This window comes from Triplophysa rosa, linkage group LG18, assembly GCF_024868665.1.
Source record: "Triplophysa rosa linkage group LG18, Trosa_1v2, whole genome shotgun sequence".
In the NCBI taxonomy this organism is placed as follows: Eukaryota; Metazoa; Chordata; class Actinopteri; order Cypriniformes; family Nemacheilidae; genus Triplophysa; species Triplophysa rosa.
This window is the reverse complement of record NC_079907.1, coordinates 1,851,860-1,877,907: the sequence shown is the minus strand read 5'-3', so window position 1 is coordinate 1,877,907 and position 26,048 is coordinate 1,851,860. Positions and strand designations below refer to the sequence as shown.

The 26,048-nt window shown below is 38.6% G+C and overlaps 1 protein-coding gene across 2 annotated transcripts in view; it reads right to left on the bottom strand.

The window, feature by feature from the left end:
* The window catches only part of dock1 (dedicator of cytokinesis 1), a 187,637-nt gene that overhangs the window by 12,219 nt on the left and 149,370 nt on the right, over positions 1-26,048 (bottom strand). For both annotated transcript variants that reach the window (XM_057359090.1, XM_057359091.1), the window contains exons 32-46: positions 24,061-24,119; positions 22,741-22,889; positions 19,967-20,052; positions 18,951-19,107; positions 18,671-18,711; positions 17,947-18,037; positions 14,381-14,500; positions 11,524-11,613; positions 10,733-10,837; positions 8,727-8,868; positions 8,547-8,628; positions 5,901-5,985; positions 5,425-5,511; positions 3,011-3,187; positions 2,799-2,882 (exon numbers count right to left, since the gene is read on the bottom strand). In XM_057359090.1, coding sequence (XP_057215073.1) covers positions 2,799-2,882; positions 3,011-3,187; positions 5,425-5,511; positions 5,901-5,985; positions 8,547-8,628; positions 8,727-8,868; positions 10,733-10,837; positions 11,524-11,613; positions 14,381-14,500; positions 17,947-18,037; positions 18,671-18,711; positions 18,951-19,107; positions 19,967-20,052; positions 22,741-22,889; positions 24,061-24,119 — 1,555 coding nt within the window. The remainder of the gene's footprint in view (positions 1-2,798; positions 2,883-3,010; positions 3,188-5,424; positions 5,512-5,900; positions 5,986-8,546; positions 8,629-8,726; positions 8,869-10,732; positions 10,838-11,523; positions 11,614-14,380; positions 14,501-17,946; positions 18,038-18,670; positions 18,712-18,950; positions 19,108-19,966; positions 20,053-22,740; positions 22,890-24,060; positions 24,120-26,048) is intronic.

The window sequence follows — 26,048 nt, the reverse complement described above, 5'->3', positions numbered from 1 at the left end:
AGAAAGAGAGAGAGAGAGAGAGAGAGAGAGAGAGAGAGAGAGAGAGAGAGAGAGAGAGAGAGAGAGAGAGAGAGAGAGAGAGAGAGAGAGAGAGAGAGAGAGAGAGAGGAGGCACAGCTGTCTCCAGGGAAACCCAGACCTTTTAAAAATCATCAGTGATGGAATTCTGGGTGGGCGGCACAGCGACGAAAACTTCTTTAAAACATATCTGCCAAATCGCACCATCAGAACTGCAAATCTTTCTCATTACATTGACACATAATTAAAAAATAAAACACATAATGATAAAACATTAATACACAAACACTCCAAGAATCTGGCAGCATGAGCTTTCATGACAAAATACTGTAGTACATACTATAGTAAACTGTAGTTTAACTCCTAGATAATACAGTGTTTTCGAACCTTAATATAGTAATTACTAGTAAAGTACACTATAGTATTTACTAGACTATCAATTAACCACAGAATACTATACTATACTAAACCGTACCTTACAAAACAATACGATACGGTACTGTACTATACGATACAATACTGTGCCATGCCATGCTAAAATTGCTTTAATATACTACAGCATACTAAAATCGACTATTCACAGTATACAGTTTACTATAGTAAATACTAAATGGACTTTATAGTATCGCTATAGTAGAAGTATCGATGTGGTTAAATCCATAAGAAGTGTACATGAGCAATGTTTCTGTATAACATTTCATCCTGTTTCCACTTTTGATTCGTCAACCTCGCTGTGTTTATTAGAGCACATATGAGCAGATCTGCGTCTTTAAAACTGATCTGAGGAAAGAAGGAAGACACTGACAGGATGACAGCGAGTGAAATTCTGACGCAAATGGTTTGACCTTAAAACAGATAAAATAATAAAAGAACACCATCAAATAATCATATCTGGGTCATTTACAAGCCGGGGGTGTATGTGTTAAACCTCAAAAACGTGTAAATAATGACTTTTACTGTGTTGTTTGAGGGCATTTCTTAAAAAAAATCAAATATTCCTCATCTCTTTTGATACGAGGAGAAAAGCTGACATTCGTGACAAGTTGTGCATCAATGCTTTGTGTCAGCCCTGTTAGCAACATGACACGGTCTCTAAAAATATCGTACTACATCATAAATAAAAAAGCATGTCATAATGACATCACCAGCCTAACAGGAAGTGAAGAACAAGCAACTGGCCTCAGTTTCATCTTACATTATGGTATGTTTGTCTGAAGGTGTCTAATCTAAAACGTGTTCATGTCAACCCTGTTACCTTTTAAGAAAAACAGATGTTGCCTAATATGTAACGTACAAAAACATGCATTTAGCCTGTTAAAGACATAATGTGTCTTAAAAATGTTTAAAACCTTCTAAAATGAAAATTACATAACACAAATGAATGACTAAATAAAGCCACTCAAAATGCAGCTGCAGATGAGACGGGAGGAATGTCTCTATAGACACAACATAAACGGATTCATTGTGAGACAAGTTCCTGTAGCGTTACATCAATGCCACACATCTGTTCTGCCCAACACAACAACATCTTTACCGAGAGCTCCTGCACAAACACTCGTCATTTAACACGTCTGATCTTTCATCTCTCTGAAATAACATCTGCAAATGAGTCTCCGCTAAACAAACAAACCCGTTATATTTTCATTCACGTCCCTGAAGAAAAGAAGTCCTTCAATGTGTGTTATACAGCGTAACCGTTTATGCACATGTGACGTGTGTGTGTCTGGATAAAACAAACCGGCTGTCAGTGAGACCGATGGTGATGATGATATATCACAACATCACAAAGTAGAAACAGGAGAACAACACAATTTCAATTCAGTCTTTTCAACTTTTCACCAACAAAGCTTCATGATATTTAAAGGCATATTTCTTGATAAAAATATATATTATAAACATTTTTTACAGTAACAAAAAAACCCATCTATAAATATATGGATGTCTAAAAAAAGTACTGTTTTTACAGGATATAAAAAAAACAAAAAAGAATTTTTACATAATGAATTGTCAGAAAATATGCTTCAGCAGAGAGGTCATACAATGGCATGTGTTACGGCTTTAGAGATAAAATGTCTGTCAGACAGACGGAAGCTAAAATTGAAAGCTCATTTCTAGCAGATCTCTTACACAACCATCAATAAAAGGAAGAGCGGGTCACTTTTCCTTGTTAAAGTCATCACTGTTTTGACAGAGAAAAAAGACTAAAGATCTGATGAGACGTACTTCGACACGCACTGATTCACCCAACATCACGACACTGAGCCCTCCGGAGATTTTCCTTTCAATTACATCTCACGCCGGCAAAATGACACCACATAAAAGACCAACAACAATTATAAACTCACAGTGCGAATGCTGCTTATGAATATTACGTTTAGCTCGTGAAATCATAGACCTCATGAATTCGAAAGGTTGCTTTGGATCTCATTTTTACTAAAACATTTAAATGGATTAAAAAATGAGATATGATCGCCTGCGTAATAAGAAAATGGACACATCTAGTTTGAGTTACGATGCAAGCGAATCGTTTCATCAGAATTCTGAATCAATTCCCAGCCATGGATTGAACTGATTCAGGCCCATGAATCATTATCATGAACTCTAACACCATAAACATCTTAATGCTCCAACAGAGCAAGAAACGTGAAATTGATCAAATTATACTTCCTTCAAGAAAATGAGTGGACGATTAAAAACGTTGGTCGTAATCGCTGCAGTATTCATAATGTTGATTCACTTGATATTGTCAACAGATGTCATGAATGTTCTGTATTTTTTACCTGCCAAGCAATCAGATCCTTCAGTTTTTCAATCTTCTCCTGGTCATTTGGATGTTCCTGGATGTATTTGTCAGTGAAAAAAGCCTGCAGAAGACACAACTGAAGCTTTGAAAACATCAAAACTATTTACAACCAAGCTTTGGATAGCAGTGCTCTCCACTTGTATTTGTTCACTGTGCTCTTTGTCACTTATAAACCGAATCATCTCGTACCTTCTCATAATTAGTGAATCCTCCCATGACCGCTGGGTCCACGATGCCGTTGAGAAGCATAGAGAGGGGGTTGATGGGAAGCGTGGGGTCACTGAGGTGACGCTGAACCATGTTGTTGATTTTCTCATTGGTCACCTGCATGGTCTCCATGGCGTTTTCTACAGGACTGATCTCTTCCTACGGAAGAAAAACACGAATACTGTATCGAACACCACCACGCACCTTGCAAACTTGAAATGTTATTACTTTCAGACGTCCAACAGCAACGGATGGGCATTTATGAGAACTATTTTAACTCGAGTTGACACTTAGCAAGCAGAACGCGTTTACAAGCCCGAATCGCAAGTGACAGCTCTTATTTTCACCAGCTGTCTAATACTAAACCAAATTCTAACACAACAACCAAAGTTGAAGCCATAAAGTGAACTTCACTAACAAACCGCTGAACAACAACAGCAGGTTTTCACGACAAATTAAATCTCAGTTTACACTGATCTTTAAACGTTATGAATTCAAGCAGTGTTACAAATGAAGGATACGCGTTTTACATTCAATGATTAATGAATATGCAGGTGTGTACCCAATAACTAATTTTATATAAATATAGACTTATTATGATAAAAATACCATGAATAAGACACAATCATAAAATAATAATGGATCTGTGGCAGAGATTAGACAGAACTCGACCTATGACAGACAGACAGTTTGATCTGTCTTTCTCACTAATGAGATGCTATCTGAGTATACAGCCAGATGGCGAGAGAGAGAGAGAGCTAAAGAGAGTGTGTGTACATCATAATGGACAAACAACAGTACATCCAGTCTGGTCATAACACACAGCCAGAGAATCTCCTCTGCCCTGCAGTCTATAGTGGCATATTGATATCCACTGTGCCAAGACACACGATCACAACTCTCTAGCACACGGGGGACTGAGAAACACTACGACACATACTAACAGAACAGCATTCTGGAGGAAAAGACACACATTACCTCAGATCTGTTAAACTGAAGTGTAGTGCGAGGGGTGATGCCTACTGTACTAGGGTGCAGAAAGTGGTGAGACGAGTCATGTCTACTGCAGTGGAGTGTAGAGAGGGTGAGACAGGTTATGTCTAGAGTAAAAATGGGTGAGACAGGTCTTCCTCAGTGTACTGGAGTGTAGAGAGGGTGAGACAGGTCATTTCTACTGTACTAGAGTAGAGAGGGGGGTGAGATGCGACATGTTTAGAGTTTAAAAGGGGTGAGACAGGTCAGGACAACTGTGCTGGAGTGTAGAGGTGGTGAGACAGGTCATGTTTACTGTACTGTAATGCAGAAAGGGGTGAGACAGGTCATGTCTAGAGTTTAAAAGGAGTAAGACAGGTCAGGTCAACTGTGCTGGAGTGTAGAGGTGGTGAGACAGGTCATGTCTACTGTACTGGATTGTAGAGAGAGTGAGACGGGTCATGTTTAGAGTTTAAAAGGAGTAAGACAGGTCAGGTCATCTGTGCTGGAGTGTAGAGGTGGTGAGACAGGTCATGTCTACTGTACTGGATTGTAGAGGTGGGTGAGACAGGTCATGTTTAAAGTTTAAAAGGGGTGAGACAGGTCAGGTCAACTGTACTGGAGTGTAGAGGTGGTGAGACAGGTCATGTCTACTGTACTGGATTGTAGAGGTGGGTGAGACAGGTCATGTTTAAAGTTTAAAAGGGGTGAGACAGGTCAGGTCAACTGTACTGGAGTGTAGAGGTGGTGAGACAGGTCATGTCTACTGTACTGGATTGTAGAGGTGGGTGAGACAGGTCATGTTTAAAGTTTAAAAGGGGTGAGACAGGTCAGGTCAACTGTACTGGAGTGTAGAGGTGGTGAGACAGGTCATGTCTACTGTACTGGATTGTAGAGGTGGGTGAGACAGGTCATGTTTAAAGTTTAAAAGGGGTGAGACAGGTCAGGTCAACTGTACTGGAGTGTAGAGGTGGTGAGACAGGTCATGTCTACTGTACTGGATTGTAGAGGTGGGTGAGACAGGTCATGTTTAAAGTTTAAAAGGGGTGAGACAGGTCAGGTCAACTGTACTGGAGTGTAGAGGTGGTGAGACAGGTTATGTTTACTGTACTGGAATGCAGAAAGGGGTGAGATGGGACATGTGTAGAGTTTAAAAGGGGTGAGACAGGTCCTTTATATTGTACTGGATTGCAGAGGTGGTGAGACAGGTCATGTCTACTGTACTGGATTGCAGAGGTGGTGAGACAGGTCATGTCTACTGTACTGGATTGTAGAGAGAGTGAGGCGGGTCATGTCTAGAGTTTAAAAGGAGTAAGACAGGTCATCTCTACTGTCCTGGAGTGCAGAGGGGGTGAGACAGCTCGTGTCTGACGTTGTGAAAGGTCACATGGGTAAGCGTGAATGATGAAAGCTGTCGTACTCACCGCTGACACAGACAGGACTTCAAACCAGCGCAGGATGCCCGGCAGTTTATAGGCGGTTACATAAGTCGTCCTTTCAATCCACATGTTCTTTTGAAAAAATAGAACACAACATTAAGCACAACATTACGTGAACAGTTAGCAAAAAAGCTTTTAGCAAAGTCACACATTTAAAAGAAAGAGTGACCTCAATTTATTCCTGCACATATACAGTTTTTTTTTTCATTTTATGCCTCACTCTTCATTTAGTGGAGTTTAATGGATGTTTACCAAACACAGATGTGAATAAAAGGGACTTTATATCTTAATTCAACGCTTTAATTTTCTTAAATGTGCCATCTCTCTTTAATAACTGAATTTCTAAAGATGTTCTAAAGAAGTATTCGAGAGTTTTGAGCTTCTCTTTTAACACGCATTGACTGAAACAACACAGCAAAATCGGTTATTAAAGAAAAAAATGTGCAGAAAAGCAAACTTACAGAGAACTCATTGTCCGGATCTTTCTCTCCTTTTCTGACCGGTCGTGAATACTGAAATTTCTGGACCTCATTGACGGTGTAAAAGCTGAAAGGAAAAGCAAGAATCGGTAATTCATCCCTGAATCGGTGGGCCGTTGAGCTGTATTCGGTCAAGAGGTTCGATTCTGAAAGCGTGGGATGAGGATGGAGAAGCATGTGCTTGTAAGAAGGTCCGATTTGTACGACACACAAACTCAATAAAATGACAACAGTTCTCGTCCCCGGTGAACGGAGTAAACAAATAAACGCTGTTGCTCATCCTAAACAATTTTTTAAGATGATGTTATACTTTTTCCTGTCCTAGTTTGACATCCAGAAACAACTATAAGTAACACATTCAGAGGTGTCCTGCGTTCCTGTGGCTCAGTGGTTCGAGCGCGGCGCTAGCAACGCCAACATCATGGGTTCGATCCCAGGGATAGCACAGACTTAGAAATACATTTATAGAATAATCCAATGTAAGTCGCTTTGGATAAAAGCGTCTGCCTAATGCATAAGTGTAAATGTGTAATGTAGGTTGATACTAGACGAGATTAAGGCTAAATTGTTGACATTATGAACAATAGATCAGTTTGTATCTCATTAACTTCACAAAATAAAATATTTCTTATTAGAGACTATGCAGCTGACACGCAAATATATATAATTACACCCAAATATAAATAAAACATAACCCTGTCAGTGTCTGAAAACCATCATGTCTGACTGATGAGAAAAACAACCATCGGTTCTGCTAGCAAAAGAAAAAAAAGCGCGGAACACATAGACACAGCCACATTTTCACAAACACATGAAACTGAAGCCGATCGTCTGGGTGTGATTTTCATTATCAATGGCCGACGATGAATCCAGTTGTGACCGGAGTTGTGAGACGCGTCCTAAATGCAAACACGCCTGAAGTCCGACCGCTGGACGCGCTTTCAAACCATTTCAAATGACACAGCTAACCAATTACAACATTTACAAATGTATTAGCTGCAGGTGAGACGGATCCAGCCTGAGGCGTGAGACACACTGAAATCACATCCTGTCACGTGACCTCTCTCTCTTTAAGGCTTGTTTATTCAGAGACAGGGGAATTGTGGGTAAATAGTGAGCTTTAATTACTTTTCATGCTCACTGCTGGCTCTGATTGGCTGCGGTAAGCTGCCTCCACTGCTTGATGGAGATTTGTGATAACAGCCCTGTTTGCCATGCAGCGTTGAATTCAGCCTCAAACAGAATTATGCTTCAGTTACAGGTGTGTGTGTGTGTGTGTGTTTGCGTGTGTGATGCATTAACAGAGGAGTGTAGTGAGGTCAAACACCGTGTGCACATTTCCATTTTAATCAGCTGCGTTCTGAAGCACATGAACCCAAGAGAGCAGATCTGCCAGCTCACACACACACACGCACGCACACGCTTTGGTTGACTATCCCCGTGGGGACAGTCCATAGGCGTAATGTTTTTATACTGTACAAACTGTATATTCTATCCCCTATCCCTAAAGATCATAGAAAACTTTTTGCATTTAAAAAAAATATTGTTCTGTACAATTTATAAGCTTTTTTGCCCATGGGGACCTCAATTTTGGTCCCCACGGTGACACGAGTCCCCATGTGTTGGTGTGCATTCGGGTTTAGGTCCCCACCGGGATATACAAACATGAACACACACACGCACGCACGCACGCACGCACACACACACGCATGCATGCGCACAGGCACGCACGCATGCACGCACACAGACACACACACACGCATGCATGCGCACAGGCACGCACGCATGCACACACACAGACACATGCACACGCGCACACACACACGCATGCACGCGCACATACACACGCATGCACGCGCACAACCCCACACAGGTTGGGTTTCCATGTTTTATGGGGACATTCCATAGACGCAGTGGTTTTTATACTTTACAAACTGTATATCATATTCCCTAACCCTAACAATCACACACAACTGTCTGCTCTTTTACATTTTCACAAAAGTTCATTCTGTATGATTTATAAGCTTCACAAGGACAAGGATTTTGGATATTGCCATCTTTGTGGGGACATTTTGTCCCCATACCGTAGGGTTTACCCTTCCACACACGCACGCGCACACACACACACCTGTAACTGAAGACACACAAACACAGGCCAGTAGTTATGAAAGAAAAATTATAGAATGTTACATGTACCAAGAACTCTGAGATTACTGGACAGACAGACAACAGACAGATAAAAAGGAGAGACAGACAGACGGATGTACAGAAAGACAGACTGAAGGTCAGCCAGACAAAAGAACAGTTTAATAGACAGACAGATGTGTGGGTGGAGAGACGGATGGACAGACAGAATGACACAAGGAAGGAAGAAGAATGGACCAACAGAGATAGATGGACAGACAGACAGAAGAACAAACAGACAGAAGGACGAACAGACAGACAGAGAGACAAATGGACAGACAGAGAGATGGATTAAATGGATGAACAGACGGAAGGACAAACAGACAGACACAAAGGGGGATGGATGGACAGACAGACAGACAGACAGAGTGATGGGAGATAGAGACACATGGAAAGATAGACAGAAGGATAAACAGACACATCGTCAGACAGACAGATTCTCACCTGACAATCTGTTCTGACACGGGTTTGTTCTGGAACTTCGGTGGCAGCTCTAGAATGGGTTTCACTGTGAAACACTGGATGTCTGTTTTAAACAAACTAAGAAACAATAAAGTGAGACAGTGACGTCATACACGAGTGTCTGATAGATGTGAATGTGGTCATGACGTGCTGCAAGGATACACTGTCCAGATGAGTTTCTGATATCTTCACTGGGGGGGGTGGTGGTCTTCATCTTCTCAGCGTTGGGGAACTGAGTGAGCAGTCTCGCCTTGAAATCCTCCCAGCGTTCATACTCCTTCCCCCGATACATGAACATCTTGTTCTGAAACAACAACAACAACAACAACGACATTTCAATGAACGCACACCTGGATCAAGAGACCTCCACTATTAAATGTTCCTTTCATTCCTTTCTAAACATCACACGCAAAGTCATCATCAAAGCATCACGTAGTAAAAGAAAAACTCCGTTTCATTAAAAGATTGGACTGGATAAATTAACCTTGTAAATTAAATTAACATTTTAAAGCCATTTAAAATGTGCTTTTAAAATGATGTATTATTGTGCTTTTTGTGTTTTAATTAATAAACAGTTTGACCTTTGTCTATTTATAAATTAAACATTTTTTAATTTGTTATATTGTGCTATAAAACTACATTTTAAAACATGTATTAAATAAACTGTTTTGAACATCTGTCCATTTAAAAAGTGATTTATTTTCATTTTTATGTTTGAATTATTAAATCGAGTCATTTTATTCTTTAAGCAGCTTGATCCTCCGTAAAAAAATACAACAAAATGTATAAATCAGATAAACAAAGGTCCTACGGCAGTTGACAATTGGCACATCAATAGGTAATATAAAAAAATACAATAATGCATTTTAATACTATTGAGTTTTTACATCTTACACATGTCCAGTTCAGATTTACAACATTTAAGGACTGCCTGTGAATCATCGCAATATCACATTAATTACAATCAAATAACTCTGGGTAAGAGTCAATTTCATCATTTTTTAAATACCATTCTGTATTTCTAATGATATTCTGTATTTCTAAAAAAATTGGCAATTTCGTTGTAAATCAGAGGCATTTTGCAAAGAGGCAACGTTCAATTATTGCACATTTTTGTGACAACACATCCACCTACAACACCGTCAACATGTTTCCTCTCATGTTGACTACACACAAACAACCGCGTGCTCGTAAACACACACAGTATGATGGGTATGTGTTGAGCGGTACTACTGTACTATTTCTCCACACATGAAGATTTTATTTCTCTTGCCCAATTAGAGGTGGAATATGCCCGGGGCAGTTTTCAGATCTGCTTTGAGCGATAACGTGACAAATTGCATTGTGCCCTCGACGGGTGTTTCCACACCGCTAGCGATTCAGAGCACGACTGAATAAACCGTCGGCTCTCAGACGACCCCTCACGCATACAAAAGTGCCACTTTGAGGAGGAAAACGAGATTGCAATTCATTTCCAATTTCCCAAAGCCAAAGCGTCTCTCCGCGGAGCAACATGTCAACACCAGCGGGAGGCGATCGGCCTTTAGACGTCTGACTTTCTTTGTCCAGGATGACAGGGTGGAAGATGTGTGACTGCGAGCCGCTGGAAGAGCTTTAGAAGAATTACAAACGTATCTGAAGTGATGTTGTCCCACGAGGACAGGCTTAAAGAAGAAGCGTGTAATCGCTGCGCCCCTAGTGGATGCAAACTGAACTGCAACCGTTTGTTTGAGCTCAAGAATATACACGACCAACAGATTCATGTAAAACACCAACAACAGTGGGAAAACCTTAATGTGCACGTGACAGATATTCTTTAACAGCGTTATTTTTGCTGCCAGGTAATAGCCAGGTAGGAATTTATATACTGTAGTATTTTGTAGAATACATGCCAATAAAACAATAGTTTAGTAACAGTTATTAGGAAGAACATTGAAGAATGATTTAGCACCATTTATTAATGCTGGTTGATATTGATTTGTAACATTGCAAGTTAACATCAGTACAGTATTTTATCAAATAGTATTTATAGTATTTTCATAAATGAGCAGTAACACAGATGAATGAAATTCAAATCAAATTTTACATTCCCTGGATATCACGCACAGTCATAAACACAAATCTTTACACTGACATTACAACAGACTATTCTGGATTCTGAGACTCACCCTGAGGAAGGAAGGAAATCCAATCCCATAATAACCCACAGCAAAGTAATCTGGCTTGGGTCTGATCACTTTCACAATATTCTCATAAAACTGAGCCTGCTTTCTCTGTAAGAAAAAGAGAAATTGTCATACAATCATACTTAGAAAGTGAAAGATGTCCAAAGTATTACAGCCCCCGGGTTAAAAAATTCACCTGCAAGTCTCTAAAATAATCTGATTTCAAGATCAGACCCGCTTTCCTTTTTTTCTAATCAACATATTCTCAAAATACAGAACTAAACATGTTACTACATTTTCAATATAATTACATAGTTAATAATAAAACACACCGTTAAAATACCTAACATATACAGTATGTTATACACATATGAGAAATTGACCAAAGTATGATTAATTATTAAAAGTAATTCTGGGTTGAATAGCTCACATTGTTCTGCACTAAACGAATAAGAAGGCAAATAAGAAGTTGAGCTCAGTTTCTGCCGGGTCATTATAAAAGTTGTTTACAAGCTTTTGGTCAAATTTAGCAAAACGTGCTGACGTCACTTGAGTTAAATTAAAAGTGAAGCTTATCGGAAACGCATCCTTTCTTTCTGTCTGTCTGGATCAATTTGTCATTTAGTGGCAATTAAACAACACTGCAGTAATGAAGAAAGCGCAGGATCTCATTAAAAGCCCAAATTCTATATTTTTTAACACAATTTAGTCCGTTTAGTAGACTTCAAAGGCCAGAATAACTCATTAATTGTTCGTATCAGTCGGAGAGGTTAAAAGAGAAAGTTTGTAGTTACCAGCAAAGCGCTCAGCTGTTCAAAGTCAAACATCTCGTTCTCATACTGTTCAGCTAACTCCTTCCCCAGGATAATGGCTTCCTCCCACATCTACACACACACACACATCAGACGTCAAACATCGTGGGAAATTAACACGGCAAAACATGGTTATGTGATATAGAACACATCTTGTAAACAATTCGATTGGGTTTGCCTTGTTTTGGATGCAAAACAACGTTGAGTTTGTAAAATCCATAAAGAATTGTTCAGTGCATTCGTAAATGATTTTCTGTAAGATTGTGGTTTAAACTCATTTTGTTATCAATCTGGTCCATTCTTTTTATGGGATTCTTCAATGGCAGAAATATAAAAAGTAAATAAATGTATAAAATCAGTATTTATACTTCTCCCACATTTATTTATTTCCATATTTATGTGCCCATATGGTAAATATGGAAATAAATAAATACACATTGACAAAAACACAGAAATGAATAAAAGTGGACATAAAAAATGAATGAATAAATAAATGAAGGAAAATGATAAATGCTAATTTAAATTGATTTACTTTGGTAGATTTATGTTTGTATTTATTTGTTTATCAATATTGACAGATTTGGGAATCAATATGAAGAATTCATTTGCAAAAACTAATCAGTTAAAAAAAATCATGTTTTTTTATTGTGCATTGTAAGTAATATCAATCAAACTGCAGTTAGGTTGTTTTAATAATAACGTAAAAAAACACTATGAAACATAACATACTATATACAACACGCTATAACATAACACAATATTTCCCATAATTATTTTATAATAAATAAGAACAATATTTTATTTTATCTTTAAAAAATATATCGTTTTTGCAAATAAACGTTATATTTTTTTAAAAGAGTGAAGATGAAAAATTGAGAGCCGTTGTGAAATCGTCCTGTTATAGCGTTCCTGTTCAGAGCCATGAGTTTCTGTGTAATGCACCTTGACTTCGACCTTGAATCTTTGGAAGTAAATCTGGCGCTTTATTCAGTGAACCAACATCCGGACACAAACTCATTTTCTTTGAGTTTCATGCCAAAAACGGCTATGACATCATCTCATATCAGATTTGTAACTTCAAATGCCAGTAAATAAAACCTCCAGCCGGCATTTAACTTCTGTTGCACAGGATCTGATCTAAAACGAATTCAAAGTTTTGAGTTCACCCCGCCGGCACAGAAACAGACTGTGATTATATATCAATATCTGCAGAGTATTATTATTGAGAAGGCTGGCAGTAATGGTGTCTGCAGTCTGGAGGAGTGCGAGATTAAAGGAAAGCCTGTGAATTTGCTTATTCATGACCAGAGGAACATTGTGAATAAAACAAACTAAAAGCAGAAAAAACAATCAAATAATAAAATGCAGGACATTCTACTAGAGCTGTGTGATTTATATAATAATATTCACAAAGGCACAAAGATTTCTCTGGTACAATAAAATGAAGTAACGGTGTGAATATCAAATGACGTTAATGTGCTTTTATCTTCTCATTAGGTTTCTTAAAGAGTGTATAATTCAAGTATAATTCATGTTTCCACGCTGTCACACATCGGCTATTTCATTTAAATTACACTATTACTGTTTGATTCATTTTCCATCAACCAAGTTGTAATGAACCGATTCACATTTTGAACGATTCGTTGGAATCATTCCTTAAACTCAAAATATTCTCTTAAGTCTCCGTTTGGCATGCATTAAATTATAATGGTAAAAATGATTATGAAATAAATATTATATATTCCGATCATGTGAAAGTTTAAGTGAAATTTCACTATACAGTGTAATACAGGGCTGTCAAACGATTAATCGCATCCAGAATAAAAGTTTGTGTTTACATTGTATTCGTCTGTGTACTGTGCATTTTGTATTTATGAAAACAAACACGCATAAATTTAAGAAAAATATAAAAATTAATAAACATTTATGTACAATTTAAATTATGGTTATAATTAACATAAATAAATACATGTAAATATTCCTAAATGTGTATGCATGTATGTGTGTGTTTATAATTACAAAATTAAAAGGCACAGTGCACATATATTTTGTAAACAGAAACTTTTATTCTGGATGTGATTAATCATTTGACGGCCCCAATATTATATTAAACAAAGCATTAACGATTTTGGCTGCTGGGTTGTTCAGGTAAAACGTTTATTTGTTGCCTTCTCACATCTCGGGACACGACGGTCCAACTCTTAAAAACAAAGGTTCTACAAAAGGTTCTTCGCAGCGATGCCAAAGAGGAACCACTTTTGATTCACCAAAGAGCCATTCAGTCAAATGTACTTTGAATCATTTCCGTCTTACCTTTTCATAGAACATTTCCATTACAAAGAACCTTTCGTCAATCAAAAAGATTCTTCGGGTGTTCTTTCCTGAATTGCAAAATTTGGCATCGTAAAGCCCCTTTATTTTTAAGAGTGTATATCCCAGCTGAGTATAATTCGATCGCTCTTAAAAGCTGAAATTTTGCCTATGAAAGTGAATACTGACTGATCTCTTCATGCTCTCTCTGTTTGACACAAGCAGACATACTCGGACAAAAAGCTGACCTCAATCATAGGGTCCGGTTCAGGGCGAGAGGAATTGGTAAGTGAGTCCCCGACTGCGAGAGCTCAACGTTAAACACAGATCTCAGCACGGACCCTTATAACCCCCAAATCCCCTCAGCCTGTGAGACTAATAGAGATGCAGCCATAACACCAACCAATTCTCTCTCTCTCTCTCAACCGCTGCACATTTGAGGCTGTTTTAGACAGGCAGTCGTGGAGCTTTAGAACTTCTGTCTGATGCACGCACAGGAACTCAGATGGATGAATAACTTTCCAGTTACCTTGCCCTTGTCGAAGTAGTTGATGATCTCCTGGTAGAGTTGATCTTTGAGTTGACATTGAGTGCTTGCCTGGTAACCGTCTCTTTGCGTCAGATGAGCGGCACACGCCTCTTCAGACCACTGAAAAAACCATCACAATTACAGACTTCATACACAGTTTTACCTGCCAGTGACCTACTTTAGTCTAAACTTTCAAATATACAGCATTATCCAACTAAAAGAATCATAAGGGCATGAAAAATAGAAATGCACATGCATTCTGAAATATACAGCTTTTATTTTATTTTAAGGGCTTATGAGTGCATTGTTCTGTGAATATACACTGTATTTTTAGTACTTGAAACGTCAAACGCTGAAGATCATTTATTGAAACTTAACTAGTAAAGTTTCTGTTACTGAAGGATGGAAATGAAAAGTTATACTGGATTTTACGTTCAGGCATCGTCAAAAATATTAACGATATTAACAACAGGAATTATTGATACTGTGTTGATACTACAGATATGATAATAGCGTAAATAATTCAATGCCAGTAACTGGTTGACACTTTAAGAGCAACAATGGTTACAATCCCTCAGCCTTTGGCCAATAACGGGAAAACACAAAATATCCAAAATGAAAGACGAATTTGACTGATATCATTTATTTATTTATTTGTTTGTTCAATCAAATATCTTGATATTATCGTTATCATTAATAATGCTTTTGGCTGTGATAATCGTGTAGGAAAATCTGATATTGTGACACGCGAAGAAAGCATTTGAATATGCTTTATTTTATAAATAAAATGATTTAAAAATGTATATAACCCTTTGAAACAGCAAAAGAAAATATTGAAAATGCACACACGCACGCACACAAGCTTTATTAATTTTGTTGTGCAGCGATCTCTTGCAGGGTTTTAGCTGTATTACTGATGCCAGTGCCCGGAGGCCGTCTGATAACACTGAGTTATGTGACCACACTATAATATTCATTACACATTCAGCTGGATTCTGTAAACGAGTGATTATAAAGGAAGAAACCGCAGAGATTAAGAGCTCTTGGTTGCTTTTCGCTGACCTTTCAGTTCACTGCCTCTGTGGAACAAACACACACACATACACGCAGGATTACAAGCGACCTGATAGGCTGGAATGGGTCAGATGACAGTCCTGACGAGCTCTGCTATTGGCTGTCATGTTGAGATGCTGTATTGTGCTAAGGGCCCCGTCACAACTCATTCAGAGCAGTATAATCGTCATTGACATTTCACGTTGTGCGGGGGTCAAGCATCATCAGCGAGATCAGATCCCCAAAACAGTCCCACTGCTGTCCAACGGTTCAACTTCTGACATCAGCAAATTAATGTCGCTTATGGCCCAGTCAGATGACTCTAGAGACAGACATTAAGTGTATTACAGCAGTCACATGGAACTAATATGCCCATAAATATGCTGTGTGTTAACATCAGTCGAGCTCCATAAAGCTTTTTAAATGAGCACGCATGCAGGCATGACAGCGTTTTAGTGCCATGTTAAAAAAATTACGATTATGAGAATGTAGTCATTCATTTAGGAATCAAGTCAAGTAGTGTTGTGAAATTATAGTTGCAATATATTTTTTAAATAAAGTAAAAATGACAAGAATTAAGTCATAATATTTTGAGAATAACAGAAAAAATACAAGGATAAAGTAAAAAAAATTGAATAAAGGTCAAAATTAAGTGAATTAAGTCATAATATTTGGAGAATAAAAGTCAAAATTGTGTGAATGAAGCCACAAGATTTTGAGAAAGAAGTAAAAATTAAAAGAATAAAGTCATAATATTTTGAGAATACAAGTCAAAATTACGAGAATAAAGTCATAGCAATACATGATTTAAGTAGTAATATTTCAGGAAAAAAGTCCAATTTAAATAGTCATTTTGAGAATTATGTAAAAATTCCAAGAATAAATATGTAATATTTTGGAATAAAGTAAAAAAAGGTGAGAATAAAGTTGTATCAATACAAGATTTAAGTAATGTAGAGAAGTGCTTTTTTTTACTGTGACGTTAAATGCTGTGGTAGGGTCTTAAAAGAGCTAAATAATGACAACACTGTGTGAATGACCTACTATGTCGCGTCTGCTAAAATGCATTCATAAAAATCTTTTGGGGGTCTCAGGATGTTAAACGTGCAGATCTCTACTGAACTTTAGCTTCCGCTCTCTTAGGAAAGTTGTGATTAAAATGTTAGTGCCACCAGAGAGCAAGACAGGTCGACACGACTGAACTGACGACAAGCGGCTGTCTCAGCGTGAAGCAGCCCGTTCCTCCACTTTCTCCCTGTGGAGAATCTCTGGTGTTCCCTCCGCACAAACTGTCATGATGGATAAACTCACTGAGAACATTTCTACAATAAAGAGCAGGAACCGGAAGGAAGGTTAAATCAGTGTTTCAGGAGTGACTTCCACACGAGCAGATAATGAGCTGACACCAGCGTGAGCTTCGGTCTTGTCGTGCCGTGCCGTTGTTTCTGTGGACTCTGGAGCGGGTGTTGTGTCTTAAGGTGCTTGTGCTCCAGCGATACTCTTGTACGGCCGTGGCAGGCAGCTATTTATGAAAAGAAGCTGCGTGGGATTGTGAGAACGTGGTGTTCCCTCGCTTATTGTGACAGCCAATTCCCTAATCGAGTCCTTTCGTAACGCGCTGAACAAACCTCAAACCTACTCGAGAAAAGCCCCGAGACAACACCAGCATATATTAATATAGATATTAATCCTGCCGCCAAAATCATGCACATAAATACACTGTATATCTGTAGTAAACTGGATAAATACTATACTGTTTTTGAACCTTACTGTAGTAAGAATGATATTATACCATGGTCTTTTTGAATACTCGATTCTGATTGGCTGGAAGGTGTGCATTAAAACCCTATAACGCACAGGTAGCTCCAGTAAATTTGATTACATTTGACATTTAACTGACAAAATCACTGTAATTTTCACCTGTTTGATCTAAAATTTCACTGTAAACATCAATAAAAGATTTAACTTGGCAAATGACCATGGTATAAGCGGGATAATCCACAATTTGCCGTGCATTAAAACCCTTTAGCGCATGGCTAGCTGTGGATTATCCTTTACGTAAACTACACTACTACCGTTAATCCCACAGAACGGTGAACAATATAGTATACTACAATTTACTATAGTAAATAATATAAAACTGATTTTGAATCACTTTTTGTTCAGACCTTTACAAAAAATTATACAAATAAGCATTTAATACTTTGATAATAATAATAAAATGAAATATGTAGTTAAGATTAACAGTTAACACTTATCGCTGTAAACGCTGTAATCCTGGATTTTACCAAATTTGAGAGTCCGACCTAAAGAGATTTGTCACAAACCAGAACTTGAAATGGATTTCTTAATGTCATACGAGACAATTCACTCTCAATTTATACAAGTAATCTGTTCAACAATGAGATATCTTCATACATATCTATCTACATATCTAAACCTAACAAAATCTTTGTGGAAAAATATCCAGATTTTTTTTTAAGAATAAGATATTCTCGTGTGTGTGACGTCACCTTCAGGAGTTTGGCGTGCAGCAGTAGTGTGTATCCGGCTTCTGTGTAATTATCACACTCTTTGTGCAGGTCACACAGTTTATACAGGTACCTACACACACACACACACACACACACACACACACACACACACACACACACACACATACATACATTTAACAATCTGAACACAAACTCTATTACAAGAAAAAAGCTCACAAAGGCCATTCAGTTCCCAGCATCTACTAGATTACATTTCTATATTAAACCTTATCCTTCTTAAAATAAAACAGTGTTCAGTAAAATAGTTTTACAGTTAAGTTATGTACAAACACACACACACACACACACACACACACACACACACACACACACACACGCACAGGCTTTGGTTGACTATCCCCGTGGGGACAGTCCATAGGCGTAATGTTTTTATACTGTACAAACTGTATATTCTACCCCTATCCCCTAACCCTATCCCTAAACCTAAAGATCATAGAACACTTTTTGCCTTTTTAGATTTGTAAAAAATATTGTTCTGTACAATTTATTAGCTTTTTTGCCCCTGGGGACCTCAATTTTGGTCCCCACAGTGACACGAGTCCCCATGTGTTGGTGTGTATTCAGGTTTAGGTCCCCACCGGGATATACAAACATGAACACACACACACACACACACACACACACACACAAAGGAAGGTGTAAGGAAGGGAAAAGGAAAAAAGAAGGAATAAAAGCCTCTCACCGGATATACATCTCTTCTCTTTCGATCTCCTTGTAGAAATTCTACAACCGAAAGAACCACAAACAATGTCACATTCTCTTCACTAAACATTCAGAGAACCGTCTTTAACAGATAATGAGTTCTAGAAGAATCCATTATCTCTCTAATGTTGTGTCTTTGTGCATATGCCAGCTGGACTTTCAAAATCACCTTTAACACATCAGAGGAAGGTTTTTCTTTGCATTGTGTGGTAAAGTATAAACACGTGTAAAGGAGTGTAGTGACATCGTGTTTTTCTCACCAGCACATTAACAGTGCAGCTCATGCGGTTCTCTTTGTTCTCGTCGTGCATGATGGTCCTGTAGTCCAGAAGTCTCTCCAAGAGACGGACCACCAACGTCACGAATGTCTCACCAGACTTTGCCAGATACTTGTGTTTCCTGCAGTGCTCCAACAGTCTGACACACACATGTGGTACGCACATATAAACCCATTAAGCATCCAATCACACTTCTGGAAAATAAACTACATTTGCAAACTATTTAAGGTGGTATTGAATTGATTGATCAGGATTTCATTACAACATCAAGAGTAAGCCGTTAATATGGGGTTTCTTTGCCAGTGGAGCATCATTTATATTAGCAGAGAAACTTGTTTCTGAGGCAGAAAGTCATTACATTTCAATAAAAACAATAAAGACTAACACGCACAATAACATCCTTGACATTTATATTACATTTTTTGATGGCATCTGTTTTTTTATCACTGCCCACTTTCCCCTCAGAAAGTTTTTTGTTTGCGCATTTATATGTCAAGCATTACTCCAGCTCTGAGTCGAGTCAAGTTAAAAATTTTTTTTTCAATAAGCCGTTATGGAATGATGGTGGAATTAAACATATCTGAGAAATATATTATTCGCAAATCTCGCAAACCTCATAAACTGAGACCAAATAATCAGGAATCTTTTCAAATAGAAACATCTTCAAAATTGGGCCTCAAAGTTGAGTAAGACTGGAAATGTGGACGGTTATGCATTCATTATTTTATTTGTGTGACGCTGCGACAAGTCATTTTTGCAGCTCAGTTATAGGAAATAAATGGGGTGCTTTAGAGCTCTGAAAATTACTGTTTCCATACCTCTTGCCCTCAAAAGATCAAGTGTAAACCTTTCATGATATGAGCTCTTTAGAAAGTATATAAAGTCAATCTTAATTTCATGTTGAACTTTAATGCTTGAATCTCTGTTGCAGAACACTTTAATTATGGTAATTATGCGTGTGCGGAAGATACGCGTGCATGTGTGTAAGGAGCGCTCACATCTTCTGGAACAGGATTTTGTACTGCTCGTCTCCTCTTCCTCCTTCCACCTCATGATCCAGTTTGGTGATGATCTCGTTCTCGAACTGCAATTAAACACAGCGGCCGTAAATAACCAGTGTGGCTAATTTTTCATTTCATTAGCGTCGTTCCTCCCAGCCCTCCTCCCTCCCTCCTTCCTTCTCTCTTTCTCTCTCTCCGTCTCTGGTGTCAAAGAGTAATCAGCCGTTATCAGTCTCACCAACTGTGAGCTCAATGTTATCTGCTTATTAGCATCAATAAGCTTCATCAGACAGTGAGAGAGAGCGAGAGAGAGCGAGAGAGAGAGAGACAGCTGTCTGAGATTGCGTTTCAAATCCTCTTGATCTTAAAGAAGAGCACATCACAGATCAAGATTTTTGAGATGAACTGCACGAGAAGCTAGATTCCACCTGTCATTTGCCAAACTCTACACTAAATGCACACATATCTAGAGAAATATGTTAATAATGAAAGCGGATAGGGACTGGAGCAGCCAGGCTCCAAACAAACACCGTGATAGTGTGTTCAGACCAAACGCGACTTGCGCGAATGAATCGCGCTATTCGCGCGTAGTTGGATGCTTGAACATTTTGAGTTTACTCGCTTCATTCGCACGTGAAATTCACAACAGACGCAAGCTCGGAAAAATAAAATGGCGGCCGAAACGCCCGTTGGAGCATAGTTTTGTATAAATGTAAGTTTCATTTTCACTTTCAACAACTTCTGATTGCATTTCTAGCGAGAAATGAGTATTGTAGTTTTTAAATATGTGATTAGTCAGTGCAAAGACGCTCTTTGTTTATAATTCAAATAGACTTCAGTTGCGTTGCTTATCTGTTTCTCTGGGCTGCCTTCGTGCACAGACGCTGAACGTCACTACTAGAGCAAGCTCCTGATTGGTTAACGCGGCGCGAATTTTCGCAAAGTTCAGATTTTTCAACTCGCGCAAATCACGCGTCAAACACCCGAAACGCTCAATTCGCCTCATTCGCGCAGCCTCATTCACGCGAATCGTGCCGCAAGTAGGTCTATCGCGTCTTTGCATTGACTTAACATGTAAATCACTCGCGCTTAACGCTTCATTCGCGTTTGGTCTGAACACACTATAAGAGTTACTGTATAAAAGTTGCCCACTCGACTAAATATCAAGTTTTCTGAGACCATATATGATAGCTTTGTGCGAGAAACAGACCGATTTTTTCACAATTCGGTTTGAAATAACACATTTGATGGTTAACTTTTAGGTGAACCGTTCCTTTAAAACTCCTCCAAAAATATCTACCATTTTTTATCTGTGTCTCAAGATGCCATCTGTCTGTTCATTCCACATTTAGCCCAGATATTTAGACAGCTGACATCATCGTCGTCCTCATATTAATGCAGGTCTGAACAAGCAGAATGTTTGAGTCACTTTAGATGGAACCTGACCTGCCATCATCTGTACAATATCAACCTCGATCCATAAACGACAAAACTTCCGAAAACTGAACCCATATAAATGCAGATTTTTATAAAAGCAAACCAGAGAATGTTGTGAATCAGTGACCTTACAGCAGTAAATCTCATCTCTGCGGGCACTTCTCCTTCACTCGATACTGACACATATAGGTGAAAAGATAAGACGAGAGTCGAAACACGGTTTATTGGAACGCTGCTGTTTCAGATCTTCGACACTTTTGAAAGCATGTTCAGATAAAAAGCATTCAATGCTGAAATCTAAACATTTACAGAGCGGTACAGAACTTTTACTTCTGACAAAACAGCAAAAAATGCTCTCGTAAGCCCTTAGAAATATGATTCAGGAACAGTGTCAAAGCTTTCCGAAAATGACAACCATCTCCACAATAAAGTTTGTGGCTGTGTCTCAATCAGCTCCCTCATTCAGTAGTCAGCACACTGTCCAGGAAGTCGGCCATTTTGAGTTACCTCATCGTTAACTTCCGGTTTGTGTTTGGCTAGTAGCTAATAATATAACTATTTATATTTTATTTAATTTATGTTATTATTCATTTGTATTATTATTTTACTGTATAATAATTGTATTAAATAAACAATTTGTGGAATGGGTCCTGTAGTGGTCGCATTTAAAGAAACCGTATGGTACATTGACATCTAGTGGTCGAGCTTGGTATCGCAGTCTAAATATTGGAGAGACAAGTTTAGCCAAGGAACGGTTCTCCTCGGTTTCTTTTGCTTGTTTTCAGAAATAATCTACAGACTCTCTGTTGTTTGTGAATGTGTACCGGAAGTTCAGTTGGGGGTCACAAAAGTGCGCATGCGCAGGAACGTTTGTTTATGTTGTTAAGATGAAACCGTCTACTCTTCGTTCATTTAACACTGTTTAAGGGATAGTTCACCCAATAATGTTTTTTTTTTTAATAATTTGTTCACCCTCATGTCATTTCAAACTTTCTTCTGCAGAACACAAAAGAAGATATTTTAAAGAACGTTGGAAACCGAACAACATTGAACCCTATTGACTTCTATTGTACGAACACAAAACCACTGAGACATTTCTCAAAATATCCTCTTTTGTGTTCCACTGAAGAAAGAGTCGCATACAGGTTTTCAACCACATCCGGGTGAATAAACACTGAACTTTAACCGCATACAGGTTCAGACTGACTTCAAAAAGTATAAATGAAAAAAGTGTGAACTGTCCCTTTAAATGTGAACGGCCACTGCTGCTGGTGTGTATGAAATAAGAAACTGACCATCAGAAAACAGCGTCTGAAATGAAATAAGAAACTGACCATCAGAAAACAGCGTCTGAAGTGAAACTCGCACTGCATCATGTCAAAGAAGATGGGGATGGTGGCTTTACGCAGCTCGATCTCTGGAACCAGGGTCATCTCCAGAATTGGACCCACCATCTCCGGGATAAACTTAATCTTGTGTGGACCTGCGGGACAAGACAAAAAACATGACGGAGAATTCATATAAATCTTTCATGAGCTCTCTTAAAGCGTGCCATCAAAATATTTGGGTCTTATTCCCAAGGAGACTTTAAATTTTAAATGTGCGTATCTGCAAAATAAGACTTTGGTTTATGGGTATACTGGCATAAAGACTCTCAAAGCCAATAGACATCAAGTACATTCTACAATTTTGATTTCATGGTTTTTTTATGTCATGCGGAAAAAACGATTTGGTTTCTGCTTGTGATATATTTACTCGGTATTTCAGGAGCAGGTATGCAGGGGCGGTAAATAACCTCTTTCAGTTTGTGTCAAACAACAACTTCTACGTGGTTTTCTCCGGTGTGTAAAAGGGAATTGCTATTTTGGTTTTCTCAATTTCTAAAGCTCTCCAACGCGAGACTTTCATCGGCGCTCCCGTGATCTTCAGAGTTTCCGGCAGCTCTGATCTCGACTCTCTGGTGTATGTGTCTAAACTCAGAGTTAATGAAGACTGCTGAGACACGCGTCTAACGTGAGGTGGCAACATTTTTTTCGGAGAGAAACATGGAGGCTGAAATTCTTTCGCAGCGCCTGTTTCTGAGCTGTCATGTCTCTAATTAACACCTTAACTTTAACAGCATCTCTGTTACATCTCTAAATAACCAGAAGGTGCCTCGGTCCAAAATAAGAGATCTGTGAGAAAACCGTAACCTATTCACACACTGCATATGTAAAGTTTCTGAAATCAAAGTTCGTGATTTCTTTTCTTTATTAACTTTTTGCCCGTGGAAACATAAAATTAAGGTGAAAGGTTCATCCCTTTGTGCAAATAGTCGGCAGTTACAATCTCACAAAATGATCAAATATAATTCTTTGATATTGATTATATAATACTTTTACTATAGACGGTTTCACGGCAACAACATAAAAAACGTTACGTGACCCTAACTTAACCTCAATAACTGCTGAGTAGTTTAAATGTAATTTAATACAATTAATATACCAAAAACATTTTTAATATGAATTAAATTAAATAAATTGTTGTATTATATCAAACACCGACCGGAAGTTAACTTGGGGGCCAGGCACGTATCTATATAGTCATAATTTAAATTTAAAATAAACAATTTAATATAATAATGAAAATAAAACAACATCTAAAAAGGGACTTACCCAGGTTATACCACATGTCCCTAATCTCAAAGCCGATTTGTCTCCTCATGTCTTGATACCTATAAAGGAGAAATAGAAAATATGAAAATAAGTTAAAGGGGTCATATGGCACGAATATGGGTTTTTCTGTGTCTTTGGTGTGTTATAAGTTGCTCATGCATGTATTAGACACGTAAAATTGCAAAAATAAAAGTGTGGGAACAAAAGATGCATTCTATCTAAAAGCGAATGCTCACCCAGACCTGCCTGAAACGCCTCGTGTAACCACACCCCCACAAATCTATGTCAGTTCCTGGTATGACTTGACCAAGACCGCCCAAATCTATACGCAAGTAAGGTGGGCGTAATTGTAAATCTCATTGTATCGTCGCCGCCTCAGCCATGTCGTGGAGACGCTGTGTGTTTTGTTGTGAAAAGAAAGCTTCAGATTCGCAGCCTGTAAGTATATTTTCATTGTAAAAGACTTTGTTATGGACTAATGCGAGTTGAGTTTGTCTTTGTGCAGATGCAGACACGCGCGCAACATGAAAAAAGACAACATAAGTCCTAATAATCAGTAATTATGTTCCAATTAGAGGCAACAAATGTGGTGTTTATAATGTGGTTTATTGTCTTTGTTGAGTCACGATGAGACATGGCGTAACACTGGTTGATCACTACTGGAAAATCTTTATAATGTCGTATTTTTTAAAAACCTTACCAATCCTTTACATCCTGCTCAAGTGGCGCTGGCAAAGTTGACGTATCGGCTTGATCATCTTTATTCTCCGGATCAGATTCGGGTTCGAATTGATATAAGGAAGTACCGATGACATTGTATCGCCTGTCAGTACAATTGAAGAGGAACCTGATGTTCCGCATATGGTAAGAGGCGTTTCATTTCCGTGAAACTCTTGCAGTATTCGACCAATCACTACTCACTGGTTAACTGGCCAATCATAGCACACCTCGCTTTTCAGAGCCATGAGCTTTGTTAAAAATCTGCGCATTCCAGAGAGGCGGAGCAAAGAGGAGATACAAACATGCACGGTATGTGGAAAATACAGCGTTTTTGAACCTTAAATCATGTTTACACATTGCTTTACATCTTAAACAAACCAAGCACTGTGTGTAAGAAAGTGTTCAGGGAACTCGCTAATCCATTTTATAATCAAGTTGTTTTACACACTCATATTGACCGCATTATGTGTCAACAACTCAGATACACACTTGTGTAACTTTAACTCTATCAGAACTGAATCTTTTCACGTCTCCAAACGCTCCTCTTATTTAAAGAATGTGAAATACGCATCATCCTGACACATGTCCTCTGCTTTACCTCAGACGTCCCCAGCAGGGGCTCTGTCTCTGTCACGTTTCAGGCTGCTTGCAGCTCGACGCTGACTTCTTAGCTTCCATTGATTGCTTTGTCAATATCTCTCATCCACTCTCACAATAGGATGACAAGGACAAGAAACATGGCAGCCGAGTTAACACGAAGCATGGGTCAGAGTCTCGCTCTCATCACTGCTGACCCTTCACACTGACAATGCATCATTTCACAACAGATGTGCCGGACCAGATGTATGGCAACACGCTAAAACACGGATCACAAATCACCTCCGGTCTGAGCCGGTCTCATTAATAATCCTGAGGTCGCAGTGAAATGATGTGATCATACTTACAATCAAATGGATGTCTGATAACAGGACTACATCACGTTAGATCTTTCAATACACATTGCTATCAGAAAGACAGAATAAAAGTCTTTGAGCATTGAGCATGTATACTGTATATCAAGCCTATCATTTCTCTCAGAGAGAGAGAGAGAGAGAGACAGACAGACAGACAGACACAGACAGAGAGAGAGAGAGACACAGACAGACAGACAGACACAGACAGAGAGAGAGAGAGACACAGACAGACAGACAGACACAGACAGAGAGAGAGAGACACAGACAGACAGACAGACACAGACAGAGAGAGAGAGAGACACAGACAGACAGACA